This window comes from Leuciscus leuciscus, assembly GCF_965113295.1.
Source record: "Leuciscus leuciscus genome assembly, chromosome: 13".
NCBI lineage: Eukaryota > Metazoa > Chordata > Actinopteri > Cypriniformes > Leuciscidae > Leuciscus > Leuciscus leuciscus.
In genome coordinates, this window is record NC_138737.1 from 34021419 (window position 1) to 34038752 (window position 17334).

Genomic DNA, 17334 nt, shown 5'->3' on the forward strand with positions numbered 1-17334 from the left:
TGACTTCCTGAGATTTGTAGTTTTTCAATAAAAACAATAGTTAATATATGATATTACGATATGCATACCCTAGCATATGTAACAGACGTAGGCCAGTAAGAGCTGTGCATGTATGCCTCACTCCCCTGGCCTTAAGAGGCGCGCTAGCGACTGATGCCAGAGGCTGTGGTCTTTAGCGTCCTTGTTAGCACACCCTTCTCCCAAGCCGGTTCGAATCCCGTTCGGAACAGGTCGAGTAGGACCGGTTACACGGTCATGTTAAAACTGAAGTATATTTTGGGCTAAAGGTTAATTATTCTGGTGTCCCTTTTACAGGTTTCGGAGCATTGCTAAGTCTTACTTCAGGAGAGCCGATGGGGTCCTTCTACTGTATGACGTCACTTGCGAGAAGAGCTTTCTAAATGTGCGCGAATGGGTCGACATCATTGAGGTATTTTCTCGACGCTGTCCTGTTTAGCATATTTTTCTTGTACAGTAATTGTAAACTTATAATGTTAGTTAAGGTTTCATACAAAACAGTCATAATTTAGTTGACTTGACCACTTTCCAAACTCGCTAGGAATTAAATGCACTGTTTACCTGGCGCGACTGTAAACATTTTATTCTCTCTGTTCCAAACCCATAAGACTTTCATTTATCTTCAAAACACAAAGATATTTTAAATGAAATCTTATCTTATGAATCAAGCAGTTTAATCCAAGTCTTCTGAAGAGACTTGATCAATTTATTTGATGAACATTTAATTTAAGCTTTTATTTACATATAAACATTGATCAGCAAACATAAACATAAGCTTAATTGTACGAAAGCAAACCTCATTTGTTCTTGCCAAAGCACAAAATGCTGCATAACACAAGAGAATGAGCCTCATTGGTTCTTGCGCATCAAGCAAGCATGCTGTTCCGAATATGATAGTGAGAAAATTATGATTTTTTATTTTATTTTTTATTTTTGTCCCTTTAAGACTGTTGTTCATTGGGACAAGCCTAGTTGCTGAACAGTCCTATGCAAATGTGTTCATGTGATTTCTGAATGAAGCGTTTTTATAGCTTTGTTTCCATAAATGGAAACAAAGCAATTGTAAGTCGCTTTGGATAAAAGCGTCAGCTAAATGAATAAATGTAAATGTAAATGTAAATGTAAATGTAAATGTAAATGTTCTTGGTGAACTTAAGAGGACTCTTCTGAACATGTCTAAATAGATTCTTCTTGATCTTTTGGTTCTAAAGTTGAATGTACCCTGAAGTTTTCGATGATTTGACATTTTAAATATACACTTAAAGTTAAAAGATACTGATATATGGAATGTTGCTGGGTTAGATTGAATAAGATACTGATTGATATTCATTTCTGATGCAGGATGTGTCCCAGGATGACATTCCCATCATGCTTGTTGGGAATAAGACAGACCTGAGAAAGGAAGCTCTTCTGGATGGAGTCACCTGTATTCCAACCAGCTACGGAGAGAAACTGGCCATGGTTCGTACCCGGACATTATTCACTATGATTTACCATTGCTTTCTGTTTTTTACAGGGATTGTCACCCAAAAATGAAAATGATCAATATTTACTCACCCTCATACAAACCGTTTGACTTTGATTCTCCTCTGAAACACAAAAGAAAAACACACAGCTGGCTGCTCTTTTCCATGCAGTTTACCATGAACTGAGACTGAAACTTTCAAGTGGCAAAATGGACACAAAACACCATGAACACACCATAAAAATAGTCTATCATAGACCGTAAACTATCATAGGCTTCAGAAGACTGGACTTAAAGGGATAGTTCACTCTAAAATGAAAATTAAGTTGTCATTTACTCACCCTGGTGTTGTTCTAATGCCACGTACCCTTATTTCTTTAATGGACCATAAAAGGAGGATAAAAAAAAAAATGTCTCGCTCAAACTCGTCCATATAATGGCAGTGAATTGCGACCAGCATCATAAAGACACAAAAGTATCACAGAATTATCCAATGTGACGTATCATATATTCCAAGTGTTCTGGGGGTAAACAATAGGGTTTGGGGAACACTGAAATGTTATGTTTAATTGAACGTAAATCCTGACTTTGGCCGTTGGTCTTCTGTGCAGTTTTTATTGCTGTAAGTGTAACTGTGGCTGCTCTCTCCGCTCAGACATACAGTGCCTTATTCTGCGAGACGAGTGCAAAGGATGGATCCAACATCATCGAGGCTGTTCTTCATTTAGCCCGGTAAGCCCAGTCCACGATTCAAAATGAAGTCACATTCTGTAAATACAATACTTCTGTCTGGTATACATTTTAAAGTCAACATCTGACTCTGACCAAAAATGATACCCAAATAGACTAAAGTTGAAAGGTGCATTTTTACAAAAACATGTCCAAATCACATTTCTCCCTGAATTCAAAAGACCAAGTTGAAAAAATAATAATAAGACATACATATTTTCCCCCCAATATTTTTTTTCGCTTTTTCAGTTTATTTTTTAAACTGATTATTTGTTTTTGTATTTTCATGACAGTAATTTTATTTTATTTTAATTTTAAAAATAAATGTGTAAAGCAGTGATACAATTCATATAATAAAACGCAGGAAAAATGTAAAAATAATATTTTGGAGACATTTTCTTGATAGGTTTTCTGAGATTCACCCATAAAGCGCTTTCCGAGGAACTGACTGCATACAGGAACATTTGTAATATTAACACAAAACACAAGAGGGCAGCAGATTGAGGTTTATTGAGTTTATTGAATAATCTGAGCATAATGCGTTGATGAACCCTTGTGAAGTGAATAAAAACACATTATTCTGACAGTCAAGCCTTCTTGTGTAATGTTTGCAGCAAATTTCAATATTCAGTTCACATCCGAAAATGAGAACCTAGGGCTGCCTGATTATGGCAAAAATCATAAACATGATTATTTTGCTCATTCTTAAGATCCTGATTATTTAACACAGTTACTCATAGACTTTGCAAGCATCATGCATTTACTGAACAGTGGATTTCATTAAACTTTAAATATAATTGAAATGAAAACAAGTAAAAAAAAAAAAAAAAAAAAATGCTATAATGTGTGTGTGTATATATATATATATATATATAATAAAAAAAAAAATCATATTTGATTTATCGCCCAGCTCTACTGTTACCAAATTCACTTCCCAGCATTATACTTACATATTAGCCTAATATTACATTTAAAACTCAAGACTTATAAGGCTAAATGTTTTCTCTTTCCTGCACTTTAGAGAGGTGACCAAGCATGCTGATGAGTTCAGGAAGCCCGTGTCAGTGGCCAAACTGTCTGGAAACAATAACAAAAAGATGCCAAGCCCAAACTGCTGCATGGGCTGATGCGTGTCCACGTCACATGACCCGGCGACAGCCCGTGTGCAGGTACGACGCGAGGCTTCGACATAGAGCTAATCAAATATTTAATCATTCAACTATTTATTCAAGTCACATTACATGGGAGATGCCGGTTTGCGATTGTCCAAGTTGTTTTCACTGTGCTAAATGTGTTCAAGTATTGTCCTCCGGACTGTCTCATAGCTTTGAGTCATGGGTTGCCTTTAACAGCCCTGCGTTTCACAGCTTTTATATTACTGCCGATTATTAGTAGCTTATGATGTGAACATACACTCAGTCAGGAATTTAGTACGCTGCACTTTGCCTTTATTTATTTCATGAAAACTTCCTTTAGTTAAGAGAGAAGGAATATATCATAATAGTTCTGTAAGTGTGTGTGTGTGTGGTAATATGTGAAAGTTGAAATAATGTGAAAAGTTCTGTTTAAGTTCTAAGAAGTGTATGAAAAATGACAGAAGTTTTTTAACAGAACTGAAAGTTGATGCCTGATCTAAAGCCTTCATTTTTGGCTTGTAGCTTTAAATTATAAAAAATACATTTAAAAATGTAATTTTTTTCTTCCTTTACTTGCTCAGTGCTGAACCCATTTAAAAACAGATTGACACGCTTTTGTGAAAGATTTTATCTTTATACTATCATTGCTTTATGAATTTCTCAAGAGTACAGCTCATATATGTAACATTATATTGTGTAATAAACAGTGCACACTTAAAAAAAAAAAATTCTTGCAGAAAATATTATATGTTAAATGTATTCACAATTATATGAATGACATGCTAATGTCTTATCTGTAATTCTTATTTCATGCTTATTTCACTGTATTTAATTTGCATTTATAATTGAGTGAATGTTGGTTTAAATTTGAAATCTTAAGCAAAAATAAAGACTACAATGTTTTCACTCCAGTTTTATTGTGGCAGTACTAACATATAAAACAATTCAATTTTTTTGAACATATAAACAATCAAAAATCACTTTACAAATTGAATAAGGCGATTCCCAGTGAATCTGGGAACTGATTTCTTTTTTTTATATATACTCCCAGAGTTGTATTTTTGGAATTAAGTGACAGACTGTTTTAAACTGAAACATTTATAATAATGCTGCTAAACATGCAAACAAAACACATTTCACATACGCTATGAAATCACCAAACACTGAAAAGATTTCAAACCTCTAAAGAAAAAAGTTGAACACGCATTTTCCAGATGTTCAGGTCATTTGCATATTTTCTTGTTTTGATGTATAATTATCATGTTTTTTTTTAAAGGGCAATGGGTTGGTTTTATGTCAAGCAATGTTATGTAAGAATCATCTGGGTTTTTCTTTTTTTTAAATCAGTGTAAAGAAATAACCAGGCCAGTCTACTCTATACGTCATCCAAAGGGGTGAATTTCACTTTTTTCAGATCATATTTCATCCTAAAAACATATGAAAAAGAAAAAAAAAATATATATTTTACATAGTCTATTTAAAGGACCAATTAAGATGTTTTGCATTGTGACATTATGCTCATAATTAAGGACATTTCCCTTCCAAATCCTCATTACGGTAATGCATCCGGATGATTTAATTTGAGTTTGTTTGTGATTCTCATTATTCTCAATGATGATTCTCATTACTGTAATGAGAGCAATGAAAGACAATATTTTTGTTGTTTGATCACAAACACTGCCATGATGTAGAAATACTATACAATTTCATTTTTCTTTTCACAATGTTTAATACATGTAATTTTCTTAATACTTTCTTGATATACATATATATATTTTTTTAAATCTTTTGATTTTGGGGTAAATTATGACCCTGATATGATGTTATTGACAGGCTTTGTAAAAATGATCCAAAAACATTACATTTAACAAACGCAATTAATTAAGCTGAATATTTGAAAACATGGAAATTGCGATATTTTGCCTTTTGAATTTCCATTCCTATCAATGTTCAGTGTTGTGGACAGTGTTGTCCACTGGCAAATAAAATCACTTCCATCAAACATGACGAAACGAAGGGTTCCCTTGAAATCTTGGTGTCCCATCATGCAACAGAATAGCAAGGCTACAAAAACGATAAACAGCAAATTCCAGTGCATGACATTTCTGAATGCTGTATTAAGTAGATTCACCCTCTGGCCAATTAAAATGAGTTTGGACATCCATATTTTGCCACACTACAATATACGATAGGAGATGTTCAGGATAATAGGCAAATTCAGTCAACCTGCTATTGCCTGCCTTAAAACTAATGAAGTTGGTGATCACTGGCTTTGTCTAGCAGTTTGACTGAACGTGGCCACTGGATCTCTGGTTTCATTGGTCATGATAACACACATTAAAGCACAAAGCAAGACTATCTATTATGTACATATTCCACATACTGTATTTGATGTGTTTTTTTTACAATGAGAACTACAACTTTCACAGCAGCATCAGGACAGCATTAATGTTGTATTTATATTATGGTCTATTTCATGAACCCATCGATTAATATGACTCAACCCTGAGCTGAAAGTCCAGAGACACCTGAACACAGGTAGAAAAAAAGCCTTCATGTCTTTTCATAGTCCTATGATCATATACAAATAAGACTTAGATGAGCTAGTTGAATACACAAGGTCAGACGCTTGAAATGAGAATGATATTTTCTTTTCACAGTATTTACAGAGGTTTACATGCAGAGGGACAAAGAGTCAGTGTGTTAATGTACAGTGTATGTGGACACTACCGGTGAAAAGTTTGGACACACCTTTTCTTTTCAATTATTCTAAAATGTGGATGATAATAATCATTACCACTATGAAATAACGAATGGAATTATGTAGTGACCAAATACAATTTTAATTATTTCTTAACCCAAATTTAAATTTGTGCTTCCTTGTCTAGTTTCTGAATTTCCTTTTAATATCCACTCCAACTCAAACTTACAAAAATGTTTTTAATTAACATTTTACAGAATATTTATTTTATATGTTACATTTCAAATGTTTTACGGGGCTATATGTAAGATTTTTCATGTATTAATCGCTTTTTTTAATTGCCAAAGTGTGAATAGCTTGTAACGAAACTTAAAAAACGATACCTTCCCCGACCTTCCCCTTCCTCGACTTCATAGATTATCTCTGAAAGCCTGTGGACTGATTTTTATGTGAAGGACTCAAAAGGATGTGACTTTTAAGTGCGCTCCCCTCTCTCATGTGTTATGACACATGAAATGAATGCTTATACAATGTTCAGGATAATGACAAAAGAGCCATTCTACACTGTAACGCAAAGAAAAGGATTAATCAAACGATAGTCTCACATAGCCAGAACTATATAGTCTATAGTCTCAAATATACTTTACCCCTTATTACATCTGCGGCGCATTACGGCTCCGACACGGCCCCCAGAGCTGATCGCGGCCACTCTAGCCAATGCTTAGGGGCTTTCGCACCGGAGAAACCTTTTTATAGTTCCCAGAACTAATGGCGGAAGTACCCGTTTTTTTGGAGGAACTAATTTAGCTCCTACTTCAGAGTAGGGTCTAAACCAGCACTATAGGAACTACCTGTGACATTAGTGTTCGCTGATTGGCCGAATGTACGCGAAACACCAGCACCCGCCATTTTGAAAAAATGGATTATAGCCTATATATTTACCCCAGAAACTAACTCTACGAACATGGAAAACAGTGATAGATCTCAACCTTTATGCTAAGGAGAAAATCCAACGCAACTTTGCCAAGCGAAACACAATTTTCATTTCTGTTCAGCTAGCAACACTGGACATCAAACACACGGCATACGCTAATACCTTTTCATATACTGTTTACTTTCCAGGTATAACAATTCTATCTAATATCGTGTTAGACAGGTCGTAAACTAATGAACGCGGAGAATGCGAGCGCTGTGAGCTCAGGCTCTGGTGTTCTCAGTGCCGTCAAAATAAAGGTCCGCCGTGCCGTCAAAATAAAAGTCACAACAACAAGCGTGGCTGAAGTCACTTCAGAGTTCCTACTGGTGGTGTGAATGCAACCAGGAAAATGTTCCTTGGGGAACCATTAGTTCTCGGGGAACCACGCTGGTGGCTAGCTCCTAGAACTAAGTTCCTAGAACTATCCGGTGCGAAAGCTCCTCTTGTGTTTATACCAGCTGCGCCACGGCACGGTTCTGCTTCGCCAAAGATAGGCGCCTTGTCTATTTTTGACGGATGCCGCGTTCAAGCCGTGTCCAAATGCCAGTCCTGCTCACAGGCACTGTGTGTGAAATATAGATACAAGGGGATATAGATACAATTGAGGATGTATTTTTAAGACTAAAACGCAGCTACAAATCTTTTATCCTTGTCATTCATAACTGGACTTTTAAGTGTATAAACTTTGTCTGTAGGCTAAAGCACAAAAAAGTAGGACAGAGCAATAAACACCATTTAACTGGAAAAAACAGCCATTTAGCCAACTTAGCCAGGGAAGAACCCCCCAAAATCAAGAAAAAACATCGGACAGGCAAATCTCGTGGTCTCGCGAATCCAGTCGCTTCGTTTCTGAATTGCTCCTGGTGTGAGTTGGCACCACATGGAGGGCGGAACAAAACCTCGTCGGAGCCGTAATGCGCCGCAGACGTGTGCAGTGTAAATAAGGGGTTATAATCAAACTATCATAACAGTGTAATTTTAATACCTCATGATTGTAATACCACAACATGATGCCAGTGAATTGCAGTGCTGGTGCAAACATATCCACATCGCTAAGATAAGATGCTTTCTTAACTGCTGCTTTCTCACCGCTGTCATTTTTGTTTTGTGTGTTTATTTTGTTATTGAGAGTAAAGCGTGCAATGCATATTAACATATTCATCTAAACATCGCTCTCACTAACAGTGTATCGCTGCAAAGGTATTTCCAACTTCTTTTTACTTCTAATTTTTTTTTAAAGTGTATATCGGGGCCTTGAATCACGTTCAGTGTCTTGTTCGTTACGTGTGAATGAGTACGAGCAATAAGCTGCTGGCTGCAGTTCACTGAACGGCCACCGGTGTCGCTAATAACAAGGGTTTCTGAATTTTACATATAGCCCCTTTAAAATTAATAAAATATTAGGTCCCACTTTATATTAGGTGTCTTTAACTACTGTGCACTTATGTAAAAACCTACTTATTGTGTTCATGTTGTTTTAAAAACACTTTTGCTGCTATTGAGGGTAACAGTGTAATTATAGATGTAATTACAGAAGTAATCATGTATTTTTAAAAACAGAAGGTGCCTTGGACCAAATTATTTGTTTAAATATTAGTGCATAGTTGTCAAAGACACTTAATATAAAGTGGGTCCAAATATTTTATTTTATTTTATTTTAATATTAATATTAATTAATATTTATGAAATATCAGAATTAATGTTAATAAATTATATTAATTCATATTAATTAAGATTAACTAATGATATTAATATTATGAAAAATTCTGTCAAGTGTGTGTCCAAGATTTGACTTGTAGTGTATACAGTATGTCATTTTTAAAAAGAAATATTAATTTACATTGATGAATAATGACTAAATCACAACCTTATGCAATATGTAGGTGTTGCGTTATTATGATTTTGATTTGATGATGCACATATTGTAATGGTAATATATTGATTAAATATGAGCCTGTAGGAATATCAACCACACAATGAGCCACAAATAACATACAATAGCAATCAAATATTTTCTCTGCGATAGCGTATCCATATAAATGCCTGTCTGCTAATATGCATATTTGTTTTCTTTACTTTTCTTTTCTTTTTTTATCAGAAAATAAACCGCTTTTTAAAGATCCTTCAGTATTTGACATACGTTCCTGAGAGAGCCACCTGCTGTTAGACAGTAAATATCAGCGATCAGGGTTTTTTATATAGAACTCAATATAGTTGACAGAATGTGTCATTAGCCCTTTTGCTATCACCTCAGCAACAGATGTGACATCACATCAGATTTGCATCACAAGTAGCCGTGTTAATTTGATTAGATGATGTGGATGTGGTCAAAGCCCTGTGTCAGGAAGATCAACGTCAGTCTGATTCTGGACCGCTGAAGGAAACACAAACGTAATCATGCGACTGTATTATCATCTACTTAAAGGGATAGTTCACCCAAAAATGTAAATTCTCTCATCAATTACTCACCCTCATGCCATCTCTGATGTACATGACTTTCTGTCCTCAGATAAACACACTCATTTTTTAGGAAAATAATCCATCTCTGTGAGTCCATATGATGCAAGTGAATGGGTGCCACTCGTTTGTTTGTTTGATGGCGGTGATCCATATGACCTCATTGAATGAATCGATGTCTTCTGAAGCCAAGCGATAGGTGTAAGAAAAATACTAATATTTTAAACTCTTTTAACTATCAGTCATTGCTTCTGGTCTACTTTCATACGAGTGATCATGAGAGGGACGTTGACACACTTGCAGTCATGGTTGGAATTATTGGCACCCTTGGTAAATATGAACAAAGAAGCCTGTGAAAATAAATCTTCATTGTTAATCCTTTTGATCTTTAATTGAAAAAAGTTCTCAAAAATCCTTTCATTGAAGTAAAATAATTAAAAATTAAATGAAATAAACGTTTTTCTCCAATACACGCTGGCCACAATTAATGGCACCCTTTTTCTTCAATACCTTTGGCAACCTCCTTTTTCCAAGATAACAGCTCTGAGTCTTCTCCTATAATGAGTTTGGAGATCAGAGACTATTCGTCCATCCAGAATCTCTCCAGATCCTTCAGATTCCCAGCTCCATGTTGGTGCATCTCCTCTTCAGTTCAGCCCACTCATTTTCTATAGGGTTCAGGTCAAGGGATTGGAAAGGTCATGGCTTAATTTTGTGCTCAGTGACCCATTTTTGTGTTGATTTAGATGTTTATTTTGAATCATTGTCCTGATGGAAGATCTAAACACTGCCCATTATAAGATTTCTAGCAGAGGCCGTCAGGTTTTGATTTTTTATCTGTTGGTATTTGATAGAATCCTTAAAGGAACACTCCACCGTTTTTTGAAATAGGGCTTATTCACTTTCTTTCCTACATTTAGATAGGTGGGCAAATGCATTTTTGTCTCAGTGCATGCATTGTTTTAGTTTGACAGGGTCGGCGCTAGCTTAGCTTAGCACAATGAATGGAATCCTTTGTTGCCAGCTAGCATGTCCTGAGTAAAAGTGATATAAAAAAAAACAAAAAAAAACACCTAATTACTTCTTGTGGCCTGCGTATTCACAACAAGTACAAATAGCGATGCAGATTAACACTAGACGATTTCCTATGCAGATTTTGACTTGGGACTATATTAGGGGGAAGCACAGGTGAAGCACTGCTACTTGGGCGCAGAGATATCACGCCCAAGTAGCAGTGCTTCGCCTGTGCTTCCCCCTAATATAGTCCTTAATATATAAGTCAATATCTGCCTAGGAAATCGCCTAGTGTTAATCTGCATCACTATTTGTACTTGTTGTGAATACGCAGGCCACAAGAAGTAATTAGGTGGTTTTTTTTTATTTTTTTATATCACTTTTACTCAGGACATGCTAGCTGGCAACAAAGGATTCCATTCATTATGCTAAGCTAAGCTAGCGCCGACCCTGTCAAACTAAAACAATGCATGCACTGAGACAAAAATGCATTTGCCCACCTATCTAAATGTAGGAAAGAAGGTGAATAAACCCTATTTCAAAAAACGGTGGAGTGTTCCTTTAATGCCATTTATCTTAAGAAGAAGTCCAGGATCTCCAGCAAAAAAATAGGCCCACAACATCAAAGATCCAGCGGTATATTTAACCGTACATATTGGGGTACTTTTGATCCTTGATTGCATCAAACCCATCTCATGTGTTTGCTGTCAGAAAGCTATTTTTCTTTCCATCCGACCATAGAACCGGGTCCTGTTCGGAGTTTTAGTAGTGTCTAACAACTGAATGTGCTGGAGTTTGTTTTAGATGAGAACAGAGGATTTTTCTTGAAACCCTCCCAAACAACATGTGGTGATGGTTGGATAATTGTTTAGGCTTTCTGACCCAAGACTCAACTAATCTCTGCAATTCTCCATCTGTGATCCTTGGAGAGTCTTTGGCCACTCAAACTTTCCTCCTCACTGTTCATTAAGACAATATAGACACACGTCCTCTTCCTGGCAGATTCCTAACATCTTTATCAATTGCCTTGATGGTTTAGCTTTAGCTATTTTCTTACAGCCACTTTCTATTTTGTGAAGCTCAACAATCTTTTGCTGCACATCAGAACTATATTCTTTGGATTTACTCATTTGGCCTTTGTGCTTCCTCATATTTATAAGAAGTCATGGCTGGATACTTTTTTTTTTTTTTTTAAATATGAATGGGATGAACTTCAGAGATATTTTACTTATAATAATTCCAAGGGGTGCCAACGTGTTTTTGAGAAAAAAAGAAGAAAAAAAACATTTAATTCATTATGTGACCCCCCCCCCCCCCCCCCCCCCCCACTTTCAATTGTTTTACTTCAATGAAAGGTTAGATATTTTTGCAAATTAAAAAAAAAAAAGATAAAAAGGATAAACAATTCATATTTAGTTTTACAGCCATCTTTCATCACATTTACCAAGAATGCCAATATTTCTGACCATGACTGTATGTCACGTGTCTCAACGTCCCTCATTTGAACGCTTGAATGACAGTTGACTGGAAGCAATAATTTATATTTTAAAAAGTTAAAAATATTCAGAAAACATTTATTAATCCGTAAAAACTTTATTTCGATGGTCTACTTTAGACATTCTACTAGGTATAGGTAACTTTGCAACTACATATCAACTAACTCTCATTAGAGTATTAGTAGACTGTCTGCTACTTTATTTTGATGCTCCCCAACAGACATTCTACTGACTATAAGTAACTTTGCAACTACATGTCAGTTTATTCTAACCCAAACCTAACAGTCTATTAATACTCTAATGAAAGTTATTTGACATGTAGTTGCAAAGTTACTTATAGTTAGTAGAATGTCTGAAGTGGACCATCGATATAAAGTGTAACCGACTCATCCACTGGAGTCATATGGATTATCGTCACGATCGATGTGTGTGGTTTTTCAAGCGTCAACTGAGTGGCACCCATTCACTTGTATTATATGGACTCACAGAGATGAATTATTTTTTAAAAATCTTCATTTAAGTTTATCTGAAGAAAGAAAGTCATGTACATCGGGGATAGCATGAGGGCAAGAAATTGGTGAGAGAATTTTCATTTTTGGGTGAACTTTAATTAGATGTAAAAAGTGTCAATGGAAAAAGCCATCACAGGGTTTTTTTCTGGTTTGGCATGCATGGGGATATAACAATAAATAAATAGAAAAAAAAACTTCAAATCCATTTGCCAAACAAGTTATCCAGAGGGAAGTTAATCAGGGACAAAAACACATTTCATGATTCGATCAATTCCCAAGGAATAAAATCAAGTTATGTGCTGCATGAGTGACTGAAACCCTTCACTGATACAATTTACACAATCAATACGGAACTGCATTAAAAAGAAATATATATATATATATATATAAAGATAACTATAAAGAAGAGCCAACTGTGCCAAGAAATGTAGATTTCACAACTTTTTTGGCCCAAATGGACCATTTGTGAAGTAAATTTTATTAGCTGCACTTTCATTGTTTCAATACGTTCAATCTTTGGAGTTCCCCATAATGATATTGACACAACACATGTTCTTTAATAGGTGAATTTATGGCATTTTATGCAATTTGGTTATGTATTTTGTGTGATTACAGTGATCCGTTTCATAAGAGCCTCTCAAATGTACTAGCAACCTGCTGTTACATCTGCTCATGACATCTGAAAATCTGAAAAAACAAAATCAAAATCTGTTTTATAGTTTGTGCTATTCTATATAAAAAACACAGCACAGCATTTTAAGGTAAACTATTGGTGATAATAAAAAATATTTCACTTCTATACCACCTACCTTTTAGTGTAAATCAGTTTAAATAAGATAACTTAGGTTTTTTTTTTTTTTGCTGAAAAATATAACTAACTGTAAGCGTCACATAAAAATGTATAAAATTTTAAAAACAGATATTAAGTTTTAGCATGTATAGCTTGCCCTCGCTCTCATGTCAGTGTGTGTTTTGCTCTGTGAGAGGCTGAGAACGTTTAATCCAATACAGTGTTATGAGGTCAAAATCTGCTTGTTTTAATAGCTGATTTGATTTTCAAGAAAAATAAGTCGATTTAGGGAAGCGGGTCCGAGCTCATTTCCTGCCTGTGCCTCTTCTACATTTTGACTTGCATTATTTGTGTTGTTATGGAGGTTGATTGAGTCAAAGACATCAAATCATTTGATATGGACTCTTCATATGAGTGTACAGGATTTCACTTGGAAACTGCTATAAGGGTCCAAAATTAACTTAAGCGTCAAATGTGAATAGAAGAATTCTCTTTGATGAAGAGAACCAGTTTGGCTAGTTACGTAACCTTACGCGTGCGTCGTTTAACAGTGACCTTATGAAAGCTTGTTTCCGCCACAGAATAAAAAATTTTTTATCTCACAATTCTGACATTTTTCTTGCAGTTGCGAGTTTATATCTCACAATTTAAACTTTATAATTTACAATTCTGAGTTTATATCACAATTGCAAGAAAAAAAAGCCAGAATTGTGAGTTTATTCAAGACTTCGTAATTCAGACATTTTTATTCTCAGAATTGTGAGATATAAACTCAGAATTGCATGAAAAAAAGTGTAAGATTAAATTTAGGAATGACCTTTTTTTATTTTTTTATTGCGTGGCGGAAACAAGCTTCCATACCCTCCGACCCTCACTGATATAAGTGAATCAAAGAGATACAAGCTGACTACAGAAAATATAAGATGTAGCCTCTTCTAACAAATTTACCATCAGAAATAAAACTAGGATGCCATGATGCGTCACATTCCTGCTGTTAAACCAGCAAAACAGAAATATGAGGAAAAAAATCATAATGGGTCTAGATTTTTTTTTTTGTGAGAGCTGGTGTTTTACATAGAGATTCACTAGTATGTGATGCTTGAGCTGATGGGGAGTCAACTCAAAAGATTCAACTCAAAAGAGTCTAGGATAAGAATTGATTATTTTTGTAAAATCGTTGATTCATTTGGCTGAAGTCAGAGCTGACTTGTAATAAAAAAAATTTAAAAACATGTTTTCCACAAATATATAAACCAAATTTATAAACAATATATATAAATCTGATTTACTGTGCAAAACTTGGGGTCGTAAAGATTTCTAACGGGTTTGAAAGAAGTCTCTTATGCTCACCAAGCCTGCATTTATTTGATCCAAAATGCAGTAAAACAGCATTACTGTGAAATATTACAATTTCAAATAACTGTTTTCTAATTTCATATATTTTTTTAAATGTAAATTCCTCCAGTCTTCAGTGTCAATAAACATTTCTTATTATTACCAATGTTGAAAACAGTTATAAAAACTTTTTTTTCAGTATTCTTTTCCATTGAAGATTTCAGAATCCCACCATTGACAGCTAAGGCAAAAAGTTAATTTTGGACCCTGATTGATACGTTTTTTTAATGACAACAGGCATGTGAAATGAATGGAAAATATTGAAAAGGCATACATATCCACTATCAATGTTGAAATGTAAGATGCATTTCTATCCGAGCTGTGATTTTCGTACACCCTTCATGAAGTTGACTGAACTATCTGAGAATAGGCACATGCTGTTCTCTATGCTACTTATAAAACTACAGCCGGGACACTGCCTCAGTTAACGCTATGAAAACGTATTGGCATGATTTGCAAAAGATGTGAATGAATAAATCATGTAATGTAGGAGAGCAAACCTGCCCATTCCATTTCATTCCCGCCCCCGTTCCCTGTAGTTCCTGTAGGACGGTGAGCCTCAGTCGCCCCATAGCTGCTCCGTTATGAGTTCGAGTTTGCAGAGGAACCAGCGTCGCATGGGGCAGTAGTACTCGTAGTGGAACTGCTCGAACTCTGGCGTCTGGCGGATGTCATGCAAGAAGGAGATGTCCAGGTCCGACTCCAGCAGGACGAGGAGGAGGGGAAGTAGAATCACGAGGAGACCGATGGCCATCACCACCAAACGTGCGGCACTGCTCAGACAGGCCTGGATCTGGTGCCGCCCGCTCGACGGGTTACACAGCGACTGCCGAAACGCCTCTCTAGCGAGTTCCCTCTCCCTCTCCGCCTGGAGCTCCACCTGCATCTCTGGATCCGCGTGCAGCTCCTTCAGCAAGCGCGCGGGACTCTGGAACAGCAGGTCTAGGCCGCCCTGACCCTCCTCCACTGGCGTCGGGACCATGCTGGCACACGGGCTGTACGCCGTGTCAGATATGGTGAGGGTGCTGCACTCATCGTCTTCATTGTCTACACGGATCTCTCTCCTTTCCTCATCTGCTCTCGTCCTATTGGCTGCCTCGTCTTCTCGTCTGCCCTGACCGTGGTTTTCCCTCTCCTCTATCTCTGCTTCCTCAGGAGTGACCGACGGCTTCAGTGGGGACAGATGGACAGATTCCTTCAAAGCCGAGAGTCCTGCGGAGTGAACAATTGGTTGTGTTAGGTCACAAAAAATTCACAGGATTTCAATGACATTTCCTGAAGGACATACGGGTCATTGTCAGGATAGCTATTATTATAGATTACATTTACATAGTGCTTTGCTCAGCACTCAAAGCGCTTTACATGGAAGGGGGGAATCTCCTTAACCACCACCAATGTGCAGCATCCACCTGGATGATGCGACGGCAGCCATATTGCGCCGGAATGCCCAACACACAGCAGCTTATTGGTGGAGAAGAGACAGAGTAATGAGGACAATCAGTATATATGGGGATGATTAGGAGGCCATGAGGATTGAGAGGCCAATGGGCAAATTTTGCCAGGATGCCGGGGTTACAACCCTACTCTTTTTTCAAAGGACATCCTGGGAATTTTAATGACCACAGAGAGTCAGGACCTTGGATTTAAGTTTATTTAACCGTACACCTCAGTTTATAAGTAAGTAACATTTCATTATGTTTCCATTCTGTTATAGGTATCATATTTTATGATACCAAAACATTTGACACAAAACATGTTTTCAAAGGCAAATGTAGGTTATTAATGGGTTTTCCCAAATTTGAATGTGTGATTAATTATGGATAATAGCTAGAATCTGACATTGGAAAACCTGTATATATATATAAACAGAAATGACCCAAGAATGACCCACATTCATAACATTCACTGTACACAACATCCTTGAGCAAACAAAAATATTATTTTATGTCATTGTGGCCTGCAAACTATTCCACAGTTTAAAGCTTTTGCTCTTGTAGTGTGCATGTCGTATGTGTTTATACAGCAGTTTAAAGGCACGGCTGCAGCCTGTGTTCTTTAGACAAGTCCCGTCTAAATATAGACCCAGCTGCCTGGGTAGTGTGGATTAAGACAAGTCTCCCGGCTAAGTTGCCATTGACGTCGATGCTTCTCCATGCAACTATTCTCTAACACACACAGACCTCAGTAATGTCATCGAACATGACCATCTTCCCAATGATATTTTAACATAGCTGCTATTGAAAAATAATTCATGTCTCTTCACAAAGAAACTAGATTGTTGGATTGAAAGCATTAATTCCACAATTAGTAATTAAATGATCTATTATTGACAGGGCGTACTAGATTTCAGGGCATCAGCATTGACAGCCACTTAACAGTGCCTGAAATGTAATATTTGTCAAACTAATTGGATAATCATGAGTTATCTATTGAACACCTTATACAGAAGCACACTTAAACAAGTAGATGCAGGCATGGGCAAAAAGAAGATGTCACCATGGCGACATAGAGAGACATTTAGCCCAGGAGGATGTAACAGTCATCACTAGCAAGACCATCATGGCTACCATGGCAACAGTTAGATGCAACAATAACTTAATATGAGGGTGATTTTTGTAAAGAATGTGAAAGATGTTAAAAAAAGA

At 36.4% G+C, this 17334-nt stretch overlaps 2 protein-coding genes across 4 annotated transcripts in view; one reads left to right on the forward strand and one right to left on the reverse strand.

The window, feature by feature from the left end:
• The window catches only part of rasef (RAS and EF-hand domain containing), a 28857-nt gene extending 21035 nt beyond the window's left edge, over positions 1-7822 (forward strand). Inside the window, exons 15-18 of the mRNA XM_082188710.1 lie at positions 316-430; positions 1360-1479; positions 2139-2215; positions 3234-7822. Coding sequence (XP_082044836.1) covers positions 316-430; positions 1360-1479; positions 2139-2215; positions 3234-3339 — 418 coding nt within the window. The 3' untranslated portion in view covers positions 3340-7822. The remainder of the gene's footprint in view (positions 1-315; positions 431-1359; positions 1480-2138; positions 2216-3233) is intronic.
• A 4-nt stretch (positions 7823-7826) lies between these two features.
• Positions 7827-17334, reverse strand: part of frmd3 (FERM domain containing 3) — a 71848-nt gene continuing 62340 nt past the window's right edge. For 2 of the 3 annotated variants that reach the window (XM_082188735.1, XM_082188736.1), the window contains exon 14: positions 11879-15901. In XM_082188735.1, the coding sequence (XP_082044861.1) occupies positions 15249-15901 (653 nt within the window). In that variant the 3' untranslated portion in view covers positions 11879-15248. Of the gene's footprint in view, positions 9400-11878; positions 15902-17334 lie in introns of those variants that run through there. The other variant, XR_014211233.1, reaches the window with a different exon arrangement.